General features: G+C 41.4%; 1 protein-coding gene across 1 annotated transcript in view; it reads left to right on the top strand.

The window, feature by feature from the left end:
- The window catches only part of agbl4 (AGBL carboxypeptidase 4), a 486,475-nt gene that overhangs the window by 176,997 nt on the left and 292,544 nt on the right, over positions 1-16,934 (top strand). Inside the window, exon 4 of the mRNA XM_073818790.1 lies at positions 9,837-9,931. Coding sequence (XP_073674891.1) covers positions 9,837-9,931 — 95 coding nt within the window. The remainder of the gene's footprint in view (positions 1-9,836; positions 9,932-16,934) is intronic.

Raw genomic sequence — 16,934 nt, forward strand, 5'->3', positions numbered from 1 at the left:
TCTTTAAGCTCTTGCCTAGATGGTGCTGTCTCCCCTGCTAGGGTTTAAATAGACAGCCCACTCTGCTGGGTTGGGCTGTTTTCAGGAGGACTAACCGGAGGTCTTTCACTGATCTGTTAGTTTTTCCCAGGCTCTTTGGCCTTTCTGGATTTATGTGATTTGGGCTAGGTAGATCACTGCCTTTGAGTCCTTCACTCCATGAAGGCCCAGGTTCGAGCCCTACAACATGAGCTCCCTGCACGCAGCGGTTCTTATGTCCCATAAGAACCTCCATTACCGATGTTCTGGATTTTAACTCCTTAAACAGGTTTTGTTTGAGTTTGAGTTAAATGCAGGTCACTCATGGGTGAGTACGATCCATATTTTTCTTTTAATAAAGAAAAAGAACTTAATACTGTCTCAGGCCTGTGTGTTGTGTTTTTGCTTTTCAGAGAAAAACACGACGAGTTTACGTCGGATGCTCCCCCTCTGATCCTACGGGTTATGGTTACGGCAGTGTTCGTCCTATCCACGCCACAGGTCGTGCGGTAAACCACCCTCCCAGCATTTGTTAGACATAGGACTTATGTCCTCTTCAAGGTAAGCTCCCTAAGTTTCTTTCTTAGGATTGCCCTTGGCATGTTTAACATTTGTCCTTTGCAGGCCTTTTTCTGAGAATCCCTCTTCCAGACTCTCTCTGTGGACTTTAGATCCTGTGAAGTGATCTTATCAGCCGAAGGTTCTTTCCAGCACCTCCTGAGTTTTGTCTCCAAGGAGCAATTTCTCAGTTCTCCAGTAACTAAAGTAGCACTCCCCTTTCCGCGGAAAGGGTTTATTCAGAGTACCGCTTCTCGCTGACAAGCCAGGCTTTCTCCCCGGTTCATCTGGGTTAGGAGCCTGTCCCTCTTGTCCAGGCTGATTCTCACTCTTCAGGCTCACACTCGAGCTGGGCTCTCCCCTTCCCAAGGGAAGGGTCCCTAACGAGCGCCCCCTCGATGGGATGGGCGTTCCTCCCTGGCCTTCAGGGTTAGGAGTCTATCCTCATAAGTTCCTGCTCCGGGGGATTTATGTCCCGTTGAGACAGGAACATAAGTCCACCTAGACTGGGGTCTGTCGATCCCCCTGTTAGCCCGAGGGCAGGGTCGATTCAACCGAGGTAGTACTCCCCTTTCTGCAGAAGGGGTTTATTTAGAGTACTGTTTCTCGTTGACAGAGCCAGGTTCTCCTCCCGGTTCATCTGGGTTAGGGGCCTGTCCTTCTTGTCCAGGCTGATTCTCACTCTTCAGGCCTCACGCACGAGCTGGGCTCTCCCCTTTCCGAGGAAAGGGTCCCCAATGAGCGCCCCTCGTTGGGACGGGCGTTCCTCCCTGGCCTTCAGGGTTAGGAGTCTGTCACCATGACTATCCAGGAGCTCCCTTCTCAGGAACCTGAAGTAACTTTAGTAGCTCCCCTTTCCGCGGAAAGGGTCCTCTCAGAGCTCTTCAATGACAGCAGCTCACCTTAATTCAAGGTTCGTCAGTAGCACCACTGTCGTGTGGACAAATTCCCCTTTATTTGGGTAGAATCTGTCATCAGGCTTCCTGAGTCAGGTATGATTGCTCCCCTTTTGAGAAAAGGGTTCCTCTCGAGCGCTGCTCCTGGCAGGAGGAGTAAGCTCCCCTTCTGATGAAGGGTGAAATCGGAGCGCTGCCTCCTGGCAGGCGGGTTTTCCTCTCTGTTAATCAGGGTTAGGAGCCTGCTTGCGCCTGACTTCCGGGTCGAGTGTCACCTCCCCTTCAGGCTTTATGACTAACTAGGAGTTACCCCCTTTTTTCAGGACCTTGAAATGACCTAACGGCTGCTCCCCTTTCTGCGGAAAGGGTCCTACTAGAGCACCACCTTCTGGCGGGTGTTGGCATTTCTCCCTGCTTCTCAGGGTTTTGAAACCTACCCTTAACATGCTAGAAGCGAAGGCTCCTACGATTGAAGCCTCCTCAGGCTGTTGGCAGCTCACCTTTTAGGGTTCCCTCAAAGCAGCGCCACTGCCGCATGGTGAATTTTTCTCCCTTGGCTAAGGAAGAAATAACCTATCTTTCTCAAGGTCCTGATTTGAGCACGTTCGCTCCCCTTCTCAAGGGTCCCGTTTAGAGCACGGCTCCTAGTGGGATGAGTATGCTCCCCTTACAAGGAAGGGTAATTTCTGAGCATCACCTTCTCCTAGTAGGCATCTATGTGGACTGGGTCTAGTACGCTCCCCTTTACACTAAAGGGTCCCTTCAGAGCATTGCCCTTTTTAAGGACGGATGTTCCTCCCTGCAAGTCGGGGTTAGGGGTCTGTCCGCTGTCTGCGTCCACTATATGATGGTCAGTAGCTCCATGATTTCATCAGTCGACTAACAGTTTGCGGACTGTCTGTCCTGATTGGGGTGTAGCATTGCTCCCCTCTCTAATCAGGGAGGGTTCCTCCCCTATTTTAATTCTCGTCATCCTATGACAAATCTGGAGCTTTAATATGAAACCCCCAAAATGGGGGAAAACACAGTCTCCAAATCCCATTTTACTAGGGTAAGTGTCCCACGCTAAACCCTGGGCACTTTCTGAAATCCACAATAGTGGTAAGTGCGCACGGAATCTTTGTGCACTTCCTAAAAATCCACATAAGTGGTAAGTTCCCACCAAGTTTTTGGGTTCTTTTCTAAAATCCTATACGGTATGGGTTACGCGGTACTCGTTCCCATTTTTTGAGTTGGTTTAAAACCCCGGTCTCCCTGGGCCCAACTTCACTCGATATCACCTCAGATATCTCCTGACCATCTGTTATCCAGGGTGCGTTATCTGAGGATAACCCCTGCTAGAACGGTCTCTGTCTTGGGACAGGCCTGTTAGTCGCTATTTTTGAGTCAGTTCACTGAGGGAACTAGACTCAGTAGTACTGGCAGTTCCTGTTCTAGTTAAGTCTAAGTATTAACTTAGCCGTTCCTCCGAAGGAATCTCCGATTCCAACCTGAGCTGTGCTCTGGGTCCTTTGACCCATTCAGGTAAGTGAGTAACAGTTCAGGCTTTGGCCGGGGAGGTTACGTTCTGACAGCTGTCACCTCGTCCTATAGGGATAATTCCTCACAGAATTTACACTTAGTGCTCACTACTATGCACTCCCCTCAGCATGGAGACGTTGGTATACCGTTCCCCAATAGCGACCCCTAGGGGACGCGGTGAGAGTTCCCTCGGAAGGGAACGTCTCTAGGTTACGTATGTAACCCTAGTTCCCTGAGAAGGGAACGAGACACCGCGTCCCCTAGGCTTCTTCCCATGCTTCGGACGAGAAGCTTCAGACAGTGAAGCGGCTGTATGTTTACTTCGGCGACTCTTTATACTGTGTCGCCCGGTAGTGACGTACCAGCAGCGACGTGCGCGCCGCAGTGACGTCATACGCTGTCGCCGGCCATTTCATGGAGTTTTTCTATGCATTCTTCAGACACGAGTCACGCTGCAGCGTTCCCCAATAGCGACCCCTAGGGGACGCGGTGTCTCGTTCCCTTCTCAGGGAACTAGGGTTACATACGTAACCTAGAGACGTTTTTTTTGCTGTGATTCCATAGAAGAACCATTTTTGGTTTCCCAAAGAACCTTTCAGTAAACAGTTTCTAAAAGAACCATTTTGAAAAAAATTGTAAAAATTTTCTGAATTCTGGCAGTGTCATTATTTTTTTTTTTACTGTAAATTATACACTCTGTTTTCACTTCAAAAACTGTATATTACAGTAAAATTGCATGAAATTTCCAATACAGGTTTTTACCGTATATAGTAGGGGAACTTACTGTTAATCAATGAATAGGTTTTTACTGTAGCATTTTTACAGGCTTTTACCGTTAAAATCATGGTAATGTTTTAGCTTTGGTCTCATTCGTAACCATTGTCTATGCCTAAAGAAGTCAAAAACTCTTCCTCTCTTAGTGCTAGGGGTTAAGGGTAGTATTAGCCCAAATATCCACTGAAAATGTTATGTAGTCATCTTTGGAACCCAATTTTTTTTAACACACTATGCTTTTGGGGACATACTTGCCTCTATATACAGTATGAATTGTAAACAAATTGGAATGTAGCCCAGGTTTTCTTGAGGTCCAAGTACAGTGTGACATGAGCGTGACCGCCAAACCCTGCGTCTTTTTTTTACCTTGACGTAACCTGACCTTTACTTCTTGCAGTGTTGTTTCTTTTCCAAATCCGGTAGCAGACCTGTGTTTTGCTATTTGTGCAGTTACATATGTTAGAGGAAATAGAGAAACTCTCACATCCTTCTACAGTTTTGTCTCTATTGTCTTGCTTGTAAGTTCACACAATCTTCGCATTACGTAGTCAGCGAGATCCTGTAAGATTCTTTTAACACGTTTGGTGTCTCGTACAGCACTTCCCATTTGCGCTGCTAATTTTGAAACTTACTGTGAAGTTCTGTGAAGAGCAGCCCGATTGAGAATTTCAGATCTTTGCTGAAAGTAGAGCTGTTAGTTTTAATGCTTCATAAAGTTTTTATTTTGTTGGTATATTCTGTGTGATATTGATTACATAGCACGACAAATTGTTCTGTCTGCCTGACACACAACAAATGATCAGAAACTGCTTTATACTCAGTACTCAGTGAAGTTTGAAGTTTTATTCATCAAATAACACAGCGTACTATAGTGTTTGCAGACAACTTAATGAGCTATAAATGCTCAACTGCTGCATTTAATACTATATTGTAACTGCCATCACTCTGGCATCTCTGGGGCATTCATGATTCAGCAGAATGGACTGAATCAGAGCCCTTGACCACAGAACAAGATGGAAACAATGAGAAATTCATGGCATAGAATGTGATAATTATTTAATACAATCAAGAGTTTTGTTTTGGATCGTTTGCATGTTCATCTCAGTGAGACTCTATTTCAGTATTTGGTGTAGTATCTATCTGTTTGTCTGTCCGTCCGTCCATTTTATTTATTTATTTATTTTTTATGTATTTTTTATTGTCTGCTATTATTCATTTTCATACATAATAAAATAACTAATTACTAATTATTTAAATATTTATTTGTTAAGTGGTATTTTATTTTGTTTTGTTTTATTTAGATTTATTTTATTCTTTTTTTAAATTTGTATTCTTATTTTTTGATCCCACCGATTTTTGGATTTATCTGCTCAATAATATTACATACAAAAAATTTTTGGTTTTTTGTTTGTTTGCAAACTCCCATTTTGTTGTTGTTGTTATTTTTTCCCCCACTGCTAGTGTTTTTATTTTATTTTTCTGTCCCTTAATGTCACATACAAAAAAGCTTTGCAAACTCTCATTTTCTTTTTAAAATATACAATAAAATACCTTTGGTTCCTTTATTTAATTTAATTTAATTTAATTTAATTGAATTTTAATTAGTTTTTAGTTTGTTTGCAAACTTATATCTTTTGTTGTTTTTTTCCCCCCACTGCTAATGTTCGTTTTCATATATAATGGAATAACCTAAGAATAAAAGAATAACCTAGAATAAAATAAACATTTATTTAAGTGTTTTGTTTTATTTTTTAGCCCCTTAATGTCAATTTAAAAAAAAAAAAAATTATTTTGCTTGCAAGTTCACTTTTTTTTCACTGCTAGTGTTCGTTTTCATATATAATAAAATAACATTGGTTCCATTTGTTTATTTAAACATTTATTTTATTTTATTAATTAGATGTATGTGTCCCTTAATGTCACATACAAAAAAGTTTTTAGTTTTTTTTTATTTTCATTGCAAGTGTTTGTTTTCATATATAATAAAATAACCTTGGTTCCATATGTTTATTTAAACAGTTATCTAAGCATTTATTTATTAAGTGTTTTGTTTTATTTTATTTTTCTGATCCCACCAATTTTTGGACTTACCTGCCCCTTAATGTCACAAACAAAAAAAACGTCTCAGGTTACGTATGTAACCTTGGTTCCCTGAGAACAGGGAACGAGACACTGCGTCCTCTAGAGGGCGCTATGGGGAACGTTGCAACGTGACTCGTGTCTGAAGAATGAATAGAAAAACTACATGAAATGGCCGGCGACAGCGTATGACGTCACGCAGCGCGACCGTCGCTGCCGCTGCGTCACTACCGGGCGACCAACACATAAAAGGGGCGCCAATACAACACAATACATCTTAATGTCGGAAGCATTGTTTGTCCTAAGCATGGCGAAAAAAGGTCTAGAGGACGCAGTGTCTCGTTCCCTGTTCTCAGGGAACCAAGGTTACATACGTAACCTGAGACGTTCCCTTTCGAAGGGAACTCCCACTGCGTCCTCTAGAGGGCGCTATGGGGAACAATATACCAACGCTGCCATGCTGAGGGGAGTGCATACTAAAACGTATAGGTAGTACTAGCATCAATTCAGAGAATTGCCCCTGCTAGGACGTAGTGACAGCCTAAGCGTTGTCCTCCACGGCCAGTGCCTGAACTGTACCTAACTTACCTGAATCTGGGTTAGAACCCAGTGAACAGTTCTAAGGCTTGGAATTAGAAATAATTCCTTCTGGAGGAAACGGCTAAATCTCCTCAGAGATTTAGACTTGCAAGGAGCCACCTCAGTGAGGTGTCCTAATAATGGATGGTTGGTAGAAATCAACAGTGATATCTAAGAGTTGAACCCAGGGGACCGGGGTTATAAGCCAACTCTAATAAATGGGAACGAAGCGAAGATGCGTGACCCATACCATAAAGGGTTTAAGAGAAGAACCCAGAGCTTGGTGGGAACTTACCAACATGTGGATTTTATAAAGCCCATATGAATACGGACCTGCCATTCTTGTGGTCTTTATTAAAGATGCCCAGGCGTAGCGTGGGACACTTACCGAGATGATCGGATTTAAGGAGAGTGTTTTCCCAGGGGGTTTCACTACCAGCTCCATGCTGTCTAAGTAGACAGAAGAAAGGCTTTTATCCTCAGATAAAAGTTTCCTACTCCGGACAGAAGCTCGCAAGCTACCTGTGAACAGAGATAAACATGGTAGCTGAACCATCCTGTAATAGTGGACGATGGTAGAGGACAAATCCTTAAGCCCTGAACCCCAGGGAGGATAATCCTTCATAAGGGGGCACTGCTCTCAGGAACCCATTGGAGGGGGGAGCGTGCACGCCAGTCCACACAGCCTGTATAACAGAGAGGAGCATGTCTCTACTGCTCTAGGAACCCTTTCCTCGGAAAGGGGAGCGGTAGGTGCCATATTAGATTCTCCTGAATTACCGTTTGAGGCTGGCTTCCAGGCCCTGATTTAGGGAGGAAAACCCGTCCTATTGGTTTTGACACTTCATAAACCTTTTCTCAAAAAGGGAAGTGAAACGAGGAGATCGAGAATTTTTTGGTGTCAAAAAAGGCTCAAATCCTTTCCTCAGAAAGGAGAGCATTATTAAACCTGGGTGCAGACTCTGCATCAAGCCTTATCCCAGCCCTCAGACTAGGATAAGACTTTTACATCTCCAAAAAGGGGAGTGCTCAAATCCTTTTCTCAAAAAGGGGAACACTGTTATAGGCCTTACCTCAGCCCTCAGACTAGGGTAAGAATGGAGTCACAAAGTGATGCTCATTTTATAACACACCCTTACCTCAGAAAGGGGAGCATTCACATAAGAGACCTTTGAAGTCCAAACCCAATGTTTATGCACCAAAGTGTGCTCAAATAAACCTTTTCCGCAGAAAAAGGGGAGCATTTTCCTTAGTTGTTCCGAGTCTGCAGCGAGCACTTCCCCCGCCCTCAGGCGTATTGTTAGAGGGTGGCCTGCTGCACTCCATACACAGCGAACTCCTGTCTCAACAGGTTAGAAAGGCTCTGTTTCCGCAGAAAATAGAGGCCCGTAGTTCACTAGGAGAAGAAACGACAGGAAACTCGTTCTCCTGTTTGACACTTCTTAAAAGCCTTTCCTCAGAAAGGGAAGTGAAATAAAGCCTGAGGAACGAGAATGAACCCTAAGGTGCCAATTTTTCTTTTTGAGGTGTTTTGACCCCAAAAGATGCTCAGATCCTTTCCTCAGAAAGAAGAGCAATCCTAAACCTGGGTGTAGTTTCTACAGATTTTAACCCATCGTTTAGGAAAATTTGTCACCAGGGTGTGCTCAAATAAACCTTTTCCGCAGAAAAAGGGAGCATTTTTCGTTCTCTGGCCTAGAGGGCCCTCATTAGGGACCCTTTCCTCAGAAAGGGGGGAGCCCAGCTCGTCACGAGGCCTGTAGAGGTGAGAATCAACCTAGATAAGAAGGGAAAGATCCTTTTTCCCATAGTAATACTTCTAAGAAATACCCTCTCAAAAAAGGGGAAGTATTGCTACCAGCGCTTATGTTTCTGCCTCAACAGAACACAAGCTGTTATCCTGGTTAGAGGGATTCTCAGAACAGGCCTGCGGAAGACAGCGTTAAACATGTTTAAGGGCGATCCTAAGACCAAACTTAGGGAGCTTACCTTAAAAGGGGGACATAAAAATCCCAAGTCTAACATGTGCTGTAAGGGTGGTTAACCATCCGACCTGTGATGTGGAGAAGACGCACACTGCCATAACCATAGTCCATAGGATCAGAGGGGGAGTATCCGCCGTATGTCTCCTTCATAACTTTCTTCTCTGAGAAGTAAAGACAACACACAGGCCTGAGACAGTATGAAGTTATTTTTCTTTTATTAAAAGAAAATGGATCGTACTCACCCATAAATCCAAAAAAGGGCCATTGAGCCTTGGAAACTAACAGATCAGTAAAAGACCTCTGGTTAGTCCTTTTAAACGCAGCCCAAACCAACAGAGTGGGCTGTCTACTTAAACCCTAGCAGGGGAGACAGCACCATCTAGGCAAGAGCTACAAGAGAAATGTCTTAAACAATACACAGACATCCTCAGATATCTGTGTGTAGGAAGGACCAACCGAGGTAAAAACTGACCGAAAGCCTCCAGACCCTAAAGGGGGAAGAATTAACACACAGCTAGCCTCAGACAGCTGCAGTTTAATAAGACTGTTCTGCCATAATCATGGCTGAATTAGTCTTAGGAAATCCCCTTCTTATAGCGGTAAATTAACTCCACAATCGCGACGCGCATCACATATCCGGCTCCCGCGGGAGCTAAATATACTCCGCCCAAGCGCCAAATTCCCTCAGGAAAAAAAGCAAGCGAATGCGACGCCGCGAATGCGTTTGTTAATGCCGCGAGAGGCAAACACACTCATGCAAAATGAGGAACAGAGAAACTCACCTCACTCCTTTGCGAATGCGTTTTCGCTATAAGCACATTAGTTCCCTCGGGAGCCAGACATGCTGTAATTTACCACACCCACGTAGCAGAGATTCGTGCAAGTAGGTATGAGAGCGTGCCTCTCGTTATAACCAAGCAATGAATGCATCGATTGCATTCTACTCTTTCAAAAAGCTGATCTGCTTGTGTTATTCCCTCACAGCTTGCGGCAGTGTGAAAGTGCAGGTATTCCTCAGATTACCACACACGTCATATGTGCCTCTGGTGAGAGAGTATGCATTCCGAGACAAAGAATTGCTGAAGACAACAAAGATGTATTGTGTTGTATTGGCGCCCCTTTTATGTGTTGGTCGCCCGGTAGTGACGCAGCGGCAGCGACGGTCGCGCTGCGTGACGTCATACGCTGTCGCCGGCCATTTCATGTAGTTTTTCTATTCATTCTTCAGACACGAGTCACGTTGCAACGTTCCCCATAGCGCCCTCTAGAGGACGCAGTGGGAGTTCCCTTCGAAAGGGAACTTTTGTTTTTCACTTTGTTGCAACTTTTTTTTGGTGTTTTCTTCACTGCTAGTGTTCATTTTCGTATATAATACGAATACCCTTGGTTCCATCTGACTAAAAATGTCTGTTTCTGGTTATTTCAGAGGGTGATTTTCAACATTGTGAACTTCAGCAAGACTAAGAGCCTGTACAGAGATGGGATGTCCCCCGTGGTGAAGTCGACCAGCCGGCCTAAATGGTATTCATACCCTCTGCAAATATCACATCTCCACCTACACACTGCGCTTTCCATGCTTTAATTCCAAATAACAAATCCGCGACTTATCTTTCATGTGTAGTTTATGCCACTTCCCGTTTGTGTAACGCAGGCCCAAGCATGGGTTCTACACAAGCCCTGCAGACACAGCGAATAAGACTTGACTGTGTACACTGTCATCATATCTGACTGTCTTATCACTCTCCCGCAAACAACAGGATTTTTCGTTACCACCTTCTCGAGTTTTCACACTGCTGGTGTTCCTTAAAGGAAGCATTCAACGCTTTCTCACTTTCTCTTCCTTCTCCAAGTTGACAATGGTGTGTTTGATGTTCCAGATGAGAGGTTGTGTTGCCGGGGATGTTTGGTCTCCATGGTGATGTCGTCTGGGTAGAAAAAAGGGACAGTGACAGGGCTGTTGATAGAGGAATTATGAGAAATGCCAGAGAACGAAGTGAGCTTCGGGCTGGACAAACTCCTTATACGTGACTGTTTACAGCACGTCACACTGGCGCCATTTTCCCTAAACATGTTTTTATGCGCCTTTTAATCAGCTCGACTCTTTGCGGTAGGAATGGTTTTATTAGAAACGCATCTGCCTTCATGGAGGAGGAGATGCGTGAAAGACAAATGCAGTCCCCTAGCTGTGTGTATTTTTGGATGTCTGTTAAATGGCTACATCAGTGTGAAGATAAGATCAAATCCTTCCTGCTCAGTGTGGGTTCTGCTATTCTTCACATACGGCTTATTTGATATTTTTGTCTATACTTAAGCCAAACTCATACTACAAGTACATATACAGGTGCATCTCAATAAATTTGAATGTCGTGGAAAAGTTAATTTATTTCAGTAATTCAACTCAAATTGTGAAACTTGTGTATTAAATAAATTCAATGCACACAGACTGAAGTAGTTTTTGGCTCTTTTAATTGTGATGATTTGGCTCACATTTAATAAAAACCCACCAATTCACTATCTCAACAAATTAGAATACTTCATAAGACCAATAAAAAAAGTATGTTCTTCTGGAAAGTATGTTCATTTACTGTATATTTACTCAACACTTGGTGGGGGCTCCTTTTGCTGTAATTACTGCCTCAATTCAGCGTGGCATGGAGGTGATCAGTGTGTGGCATTGCTAAGGTGTGGCCTTCAGCTCATCTGTATTTTTTGGTCTCTTATTTCTCATTTTCCTCTTGACAATACCCTATAGATTCTCTATGGGGTTTAGGTCTGGTGTCTGCTGGCCAGTCAAGAACACCAACACCATGGTAATTTGCAGATGCCAAATCCTGCTGGAAAATGAAATCAGCATCTTTAAAAAGCTGGTCAGCAGAAGGAAACATGAAGTGCTCTAAAATTACTTGGTAAACGGGTGCAGTGACTTTGGTTTTCAAAAAACACAATGGACCAATACCAGCAGATGACATTGCACCCCAAATCATCACAGACTGTGAAAACTTAACACTGGACTTCAATCAACTTGGGCTATGAGCTTCTTCAACCTTCCTCCAGAATCTAGGACCTTGGTTTCCAAATGAAATACAAAACTTGCTCTCATCTGAAAAGAGAACTTCGGACCACTGGGCAACAGTCCATTTCTTCTTCTCCTTAGCCCAGGTAAGACGCTTCTGACGTTGACTGTGGTTCAGTAGTGGGTTAACAAGAGGAATACGACAACTGTAGCCAAATTCCTTGACACACATCTGTGTGTGGTGGCTCTTGATGCCTTGACCCCAGCCTCAGTTCATTCCTTGTGAAGTTCTCCCAAATTCTTGAATCGATTTTGCTTGACAAGCCTCTTAAGGCTGCGGTTCTTTCAGTTGGTTGTGCATCTTTTTCTTACACTTATTTTCCTTCCACTCAACTTTCTGTTAACATGCTTGGATACAGCACTCTGTGAACAGCCAGCTTCTTTGGCAGTGAATGTTTGTGGCTTACCCTCCTTGTGAAGGGTGTCAATGATTGTCTTCTGGACAACTGTCAGATCAGCAGTCTTCCCCATGATTGTGTAGTCTAGAGAACCAAACTAAAAGAGACCATTTTGAAGGCTCAGGAAAACTTTGCAGGGGTTTTGAGTTGATTAGCTGATTGGCATGTCACCATATTCTAATTTGTTGAGATGTGGGTTTTTGTTAAATATGAGCCAAATCATCACAATTAAAATAACAAAAGACTTAAACTACTTTAGTCTGTGTGCATTGAATTTATTTAATACATGGGTTGGGTGAACAACTCTTATTTTTTTAATCTAGTTTTTTCCTCCCACTTCAAAATCGTCAGACGGCATTGTTTTACCTTTTTTTTGTAAAGGGCGTTTGACTTTCTTTGCATGTTTGCTTTGTAAACACTGAGGCGGTACTTCTGCCTACATCATGTTTGACCTTTCCACCGTGACTATGTAATGTGTGAATTTGTGCTAGTGCAAGACGAACATTTGTGGTCAAAAAAAAGTATATAAATATTTTTTTTTTAGAAATAGGCCAATCGTTTCACTAGATAAGACCCTTATTCCTCGGCTGGGATTGTGTAGAGCCCTTTAAATCTGCATTGAAACTGCAATTTGGACCTTCAACCCATTGATCCCCATTGAAGCATGGAGAAAAATCCTGGAATGTTTTCTTCAAAAACATTTTTTTTTTTTGACTGAAGATAGAAAGAAAGACATTTTGGATGACATAGGAGTGAGTAAATTATCAGGAAGTTTTAATTCTGGACTTCTGGAATTCTTTGATTTCATAAATAATACAGTAAAAACATTAATATTATGAAATATCATTACAATTTAAAATAACTGTTTTATTTTTAATGTAATTTATTCCTGTGATGGCAAAGCTGAATTTTCAGCAGCCATTATTCCAGTCTTCAATGTTGCATGATCTTTCAGAAATTATTGTTATATGCTGATTTGGTGCATTTATTTTATTATCAATGTTAAAAACGGCTTAATATTTTTGTGAAAACTGTGATACATTTTTCAGGATTCTTTAATAAATAGAAAGTTCATAAGAATAACATTTATTTAAAATAGAAATCTTATCATACATGTATTTACTGTCCCTTTTGATCAATTTAATGCATCTTTACGGAATTGAATTAGTTTTTAATTATATATATATATATATATATATATATATATATATATATATATATATATATATATTATACCAGACTTTCGAATGGTAGTGTATTATATATTACACATATTGTAACTATTTATACGTGATTCTTGGGTATTTGTTATTTATTTATTTCATATTTTACAAACTTTAAGTCATTTTTCACTAGTAGATTTAGATGAATTGTTTTCCTAACTTCCAGATTCTGGACATCATGTCAGCCAGCAACATGGAGGATTTGTTTTGTGATCGGTTTTGCACAGATTCTTACACAGTGGGGAAAAGAGCTATAAGAGCTTTAATAGTTGGCTGCACCCTGGGGCTGTTTTCACAAACTTGTTCCAGCAACAAGTTTCAGTCCCAGTGTGCAAATGACTTGTGTGCCATTGTACCTTGAGCACTTCCAACAACTTTTGGAAAAGTTAAGTTTGCAAATCCTACGTACCCGCACACACACACATCCCCGCCTCCTATCAGTATCAATCAGAGTGGTGCATTACCATTCAAACACTCATCTGCCAGGTTGAATTTGCATGGGCCATGCAGTCTGGGCAGGTGAGGCCTGTCAGAGGTAATAGCAGGGAACTGATGGATGCCGAAGTGTGCGTGCATCCATACGGCTGCGTGCGAGAGAGCCACTACGCCACGTTATCCTGACGTGCCGAACAGAGGTCATGTGACGGAGAGTACCCGCTCAACGGAAGCCTTGACATCTGTCATGAGTCGATCAAGGGCATTCAGACAAATGGCAGGCATCTGCCAAGGGAACCTGTCTTCCTCTGCCAAACCCTGGTCACGGCCTAATGGGACAAGACAATTAGATGGAGATGCTGCCGGAAAACAATGGACTGCAAAACATTTCACAGTCAAGTTGACGTCTCCTACGTGCCCGTGTTTAACATTTCCCTCAGGAGTGTGCCAGGGTTATTTAGGAGTTTGTGGTGCGCCGTGGCTCAGTTTTTATTGCAAACCATTTTTTAGTAATTAATAATGCTAAGACTGTGCAATTATGATAAAATATTAATTATTTGTAAATTGTTTACCTTTATATAGTAGCTGTGTTTCTTCAGCTGTAGATACATTAGGAGCAGGAAGTTTCTTTTATAGATAGGGTTTTATTACAGAATATACACCTTGCAGAATGGGCAAAATGTTAATTATTTTACCAAAATAAGAGGGATCATAATCCACAGCTGCATTTTTGTAGTGATAGTTGTTCATGAGTCCCTTGTTAGTCCTGAACAGTTAAACTGCCCACTGTTCTTCAGAAAAATTCTTCAGATCCCACAAATTCTTAGGTTTTTCAGCATTTTTGTGTATTTGAACCCTTTCCAACAATGACTGTATAATTTTGAGATCACACTGAGGACAACTGAGGGGCTCATATGCAACTATTACAGAAGGTTCAAACGCTCACTGATTCTCCAGAAGGAACCACAATGCATTAAGAGCTGGAGGGTGAAAACTTTTAGAATTTAAAGATCAGGGAAAGTTTTACTTATTTGTAATTTGGGAAACAAGTAAGTATCTTCTGTAGCTTTTGAAGGGCAGTACTAAATGAAAAAATATGATATTTGTTCAAAAGTTTACACCCCTGGCTCTTAATGCATTGTTTTTCCTTCTGGAGCATCAGTGAGCGTTTGAACCTTCTGTAATAGTTGCATATGAGTCCCTCAGTTGTCCTCAGTGTAAAAAGATAGATCTCAAAATCATACAATCATTGTTGAAAAGGGGTTAAATACACAAAAATGCTGAAAAACCAAATAATTTGTGGGACCTAAAGGATTTTTCTGAAGAACAGCGGGTAGTTTAACTTCAAAGTAAACAAGGGACTCGAAAACAAATATCACTAAAAAAAACCCCACATTTTTAAGATTCAAGTGTATGTAAACTTTTCAACGGGGGTCATTTTTATAAATTCAACTATTATTTTCTCTTATGGACTATATGTAAACATATTTTATGTGAAATATCTTATTCAGGTCAGTAGTTTTAAATAAAAAACAACATGCATTTTGTATGATCCTTCTTATTTTTGTAAAATAATTAACATTTTGCTGATTCTGCAAGGTGCGTGTAAACTTTTGACCTTAGCTGTATATATGCATAATTTGGGGGGAAAAAATGCAAATCGCAATGACACAGAATTAAAATACGAATAAAATGATTATGCTCGCAAATACAATTCACTTAATTTTCACCTTTTTTAGATTGCCAAATGCCATAGTTTTTAACAAGCAACAATTATTTTAAATGGTGGATTTTCATATTTTAAGACTGGGTCAGGTAAAAGGATAAAATTATTAAAAAAAATAATTTTTAAAAATAGCAATAATAAAGAATAAAGGCCAGGTAAAGTTGTATCTTTCATATTGCCAAAAGAAACTCAAGAAAGCAAAAAAAGTTGAATGTGTTAGTTTTGCTATTTTTTTTTTCATTTAGTATGTTCATTTAGTAAAAAGCAACCCATGGGACTTTAATTATCATTAATATTTATAATCCGCTTCAACATGAAAACAGGAGTATATCTAAATAAATGCTATAATCAACAGTTGACACGACTGGTAATCCTAGTTTCAGTCGTTGATTTAATTAAGTAAATAATAAAATAATAAAAGCCCAGGATGCCACAAGCACAAAACTTCTCAATATACCCTCTGCGTCACAGCTCCAACCATCAGTCTTATTTCTACTCTTTGTGACAGTCCTCGAACAGTAATTTATTGTAACACAATTGCCTTCCATTCTCAAAAAAAGTAACTTTTTTTGCTAACTTTCTAACATTTTCATAGCAGGGAGGAGGCAGATTGACATTAGACGACATTTCTTTTATTTCCACCAGCATCAAAGTCATTGTCTGAGTCGTGCAATTTTTTTTCTACCAATCTGGATCTCAAAGGACCGCCGTTTGTGTCGGTCTGCAGCATGTGGTGTGAAAATAAGCCTGTAGCATTTAGAGACTCTGAATACCCAGGCGGAAGCGACAGAGAACCTCTGTGTACAAATGCCACAGTGATAGCCATCAGATGGCGGGATCAGGGTGAGCTGATCATACCACACGCTGGCCGCCGCCACTGTGCTGCAGACTCGGGCATTAGGACTTCAATAAGGCGAGGAAAGACCACGTAATTCTCACACAAACGCAAGACGATCCTCTCCGTTTCGCATCCAATTATAGAGGTGTGAAAACAACATGCTGCGACACAAAGGGAGGCCTTACACACACACTTTTGCGTGGAGGTACACATGCTCCTTCCTCACGACACACTTAAGAACACACGTGATAATGGCTATATGTGTAGAGTGGCTATATGTGGCATTTAATAGATTGCGTGTGAAACTTAAGTAATTGCGAGGGTTTATGTGGTCATGTATCACATTGTTGTGAATGCATTTTTATGTTGGTAGGTGCTGATTTTAGTGCTGGTCAGTGTAGCTGTGCTGTTGACCAACATAAAGTACCTGTTGAAATTTGCTAACTAAGGGCATGTAGCTAGTTAAGCTACTTAAAGGAATAGTTCACCCAAAAGTGAAAAATTGCCTAATATTTACTAACCATCAGGCCTTTCAAGATGTAGATGAGTTTGTTTCTTCATCGGAACAGATTTGAAGAAATTAGCATTACATCACTTGCTCATCAGTGGATCCTCTGTAGTCAATGGGTACCGTCAGGAAAGTCCAAACAGCTGCTTAAACCTCAAAGTAATCCACATGACTCCAGTCTATTAATTAACTTCTTATGACATGAAAAGCTGTGTGTTTGTAAGAAAATCCATTCATTATTAAGGCATTTTAACTTAACCATTTCTTATGGTAGATATGAGTCCATAATCCATAATAACGCTTAAAGAATCCTTGGAGTCAAA

The sequence above is a fragment of the Garra rufa genome, chromosome 15, assembly GCF_049309525.1.
Source record: "Garra rufa chromosome 15, GarRuf1.0, whole genome shotgun sequence".
Classification (NCBI taxonomy): Eukaryota; Metazoa; Chordata; class Actinopteri; order Cypriniformes; family Cyprinidae; genus Garra; species Garra rufa.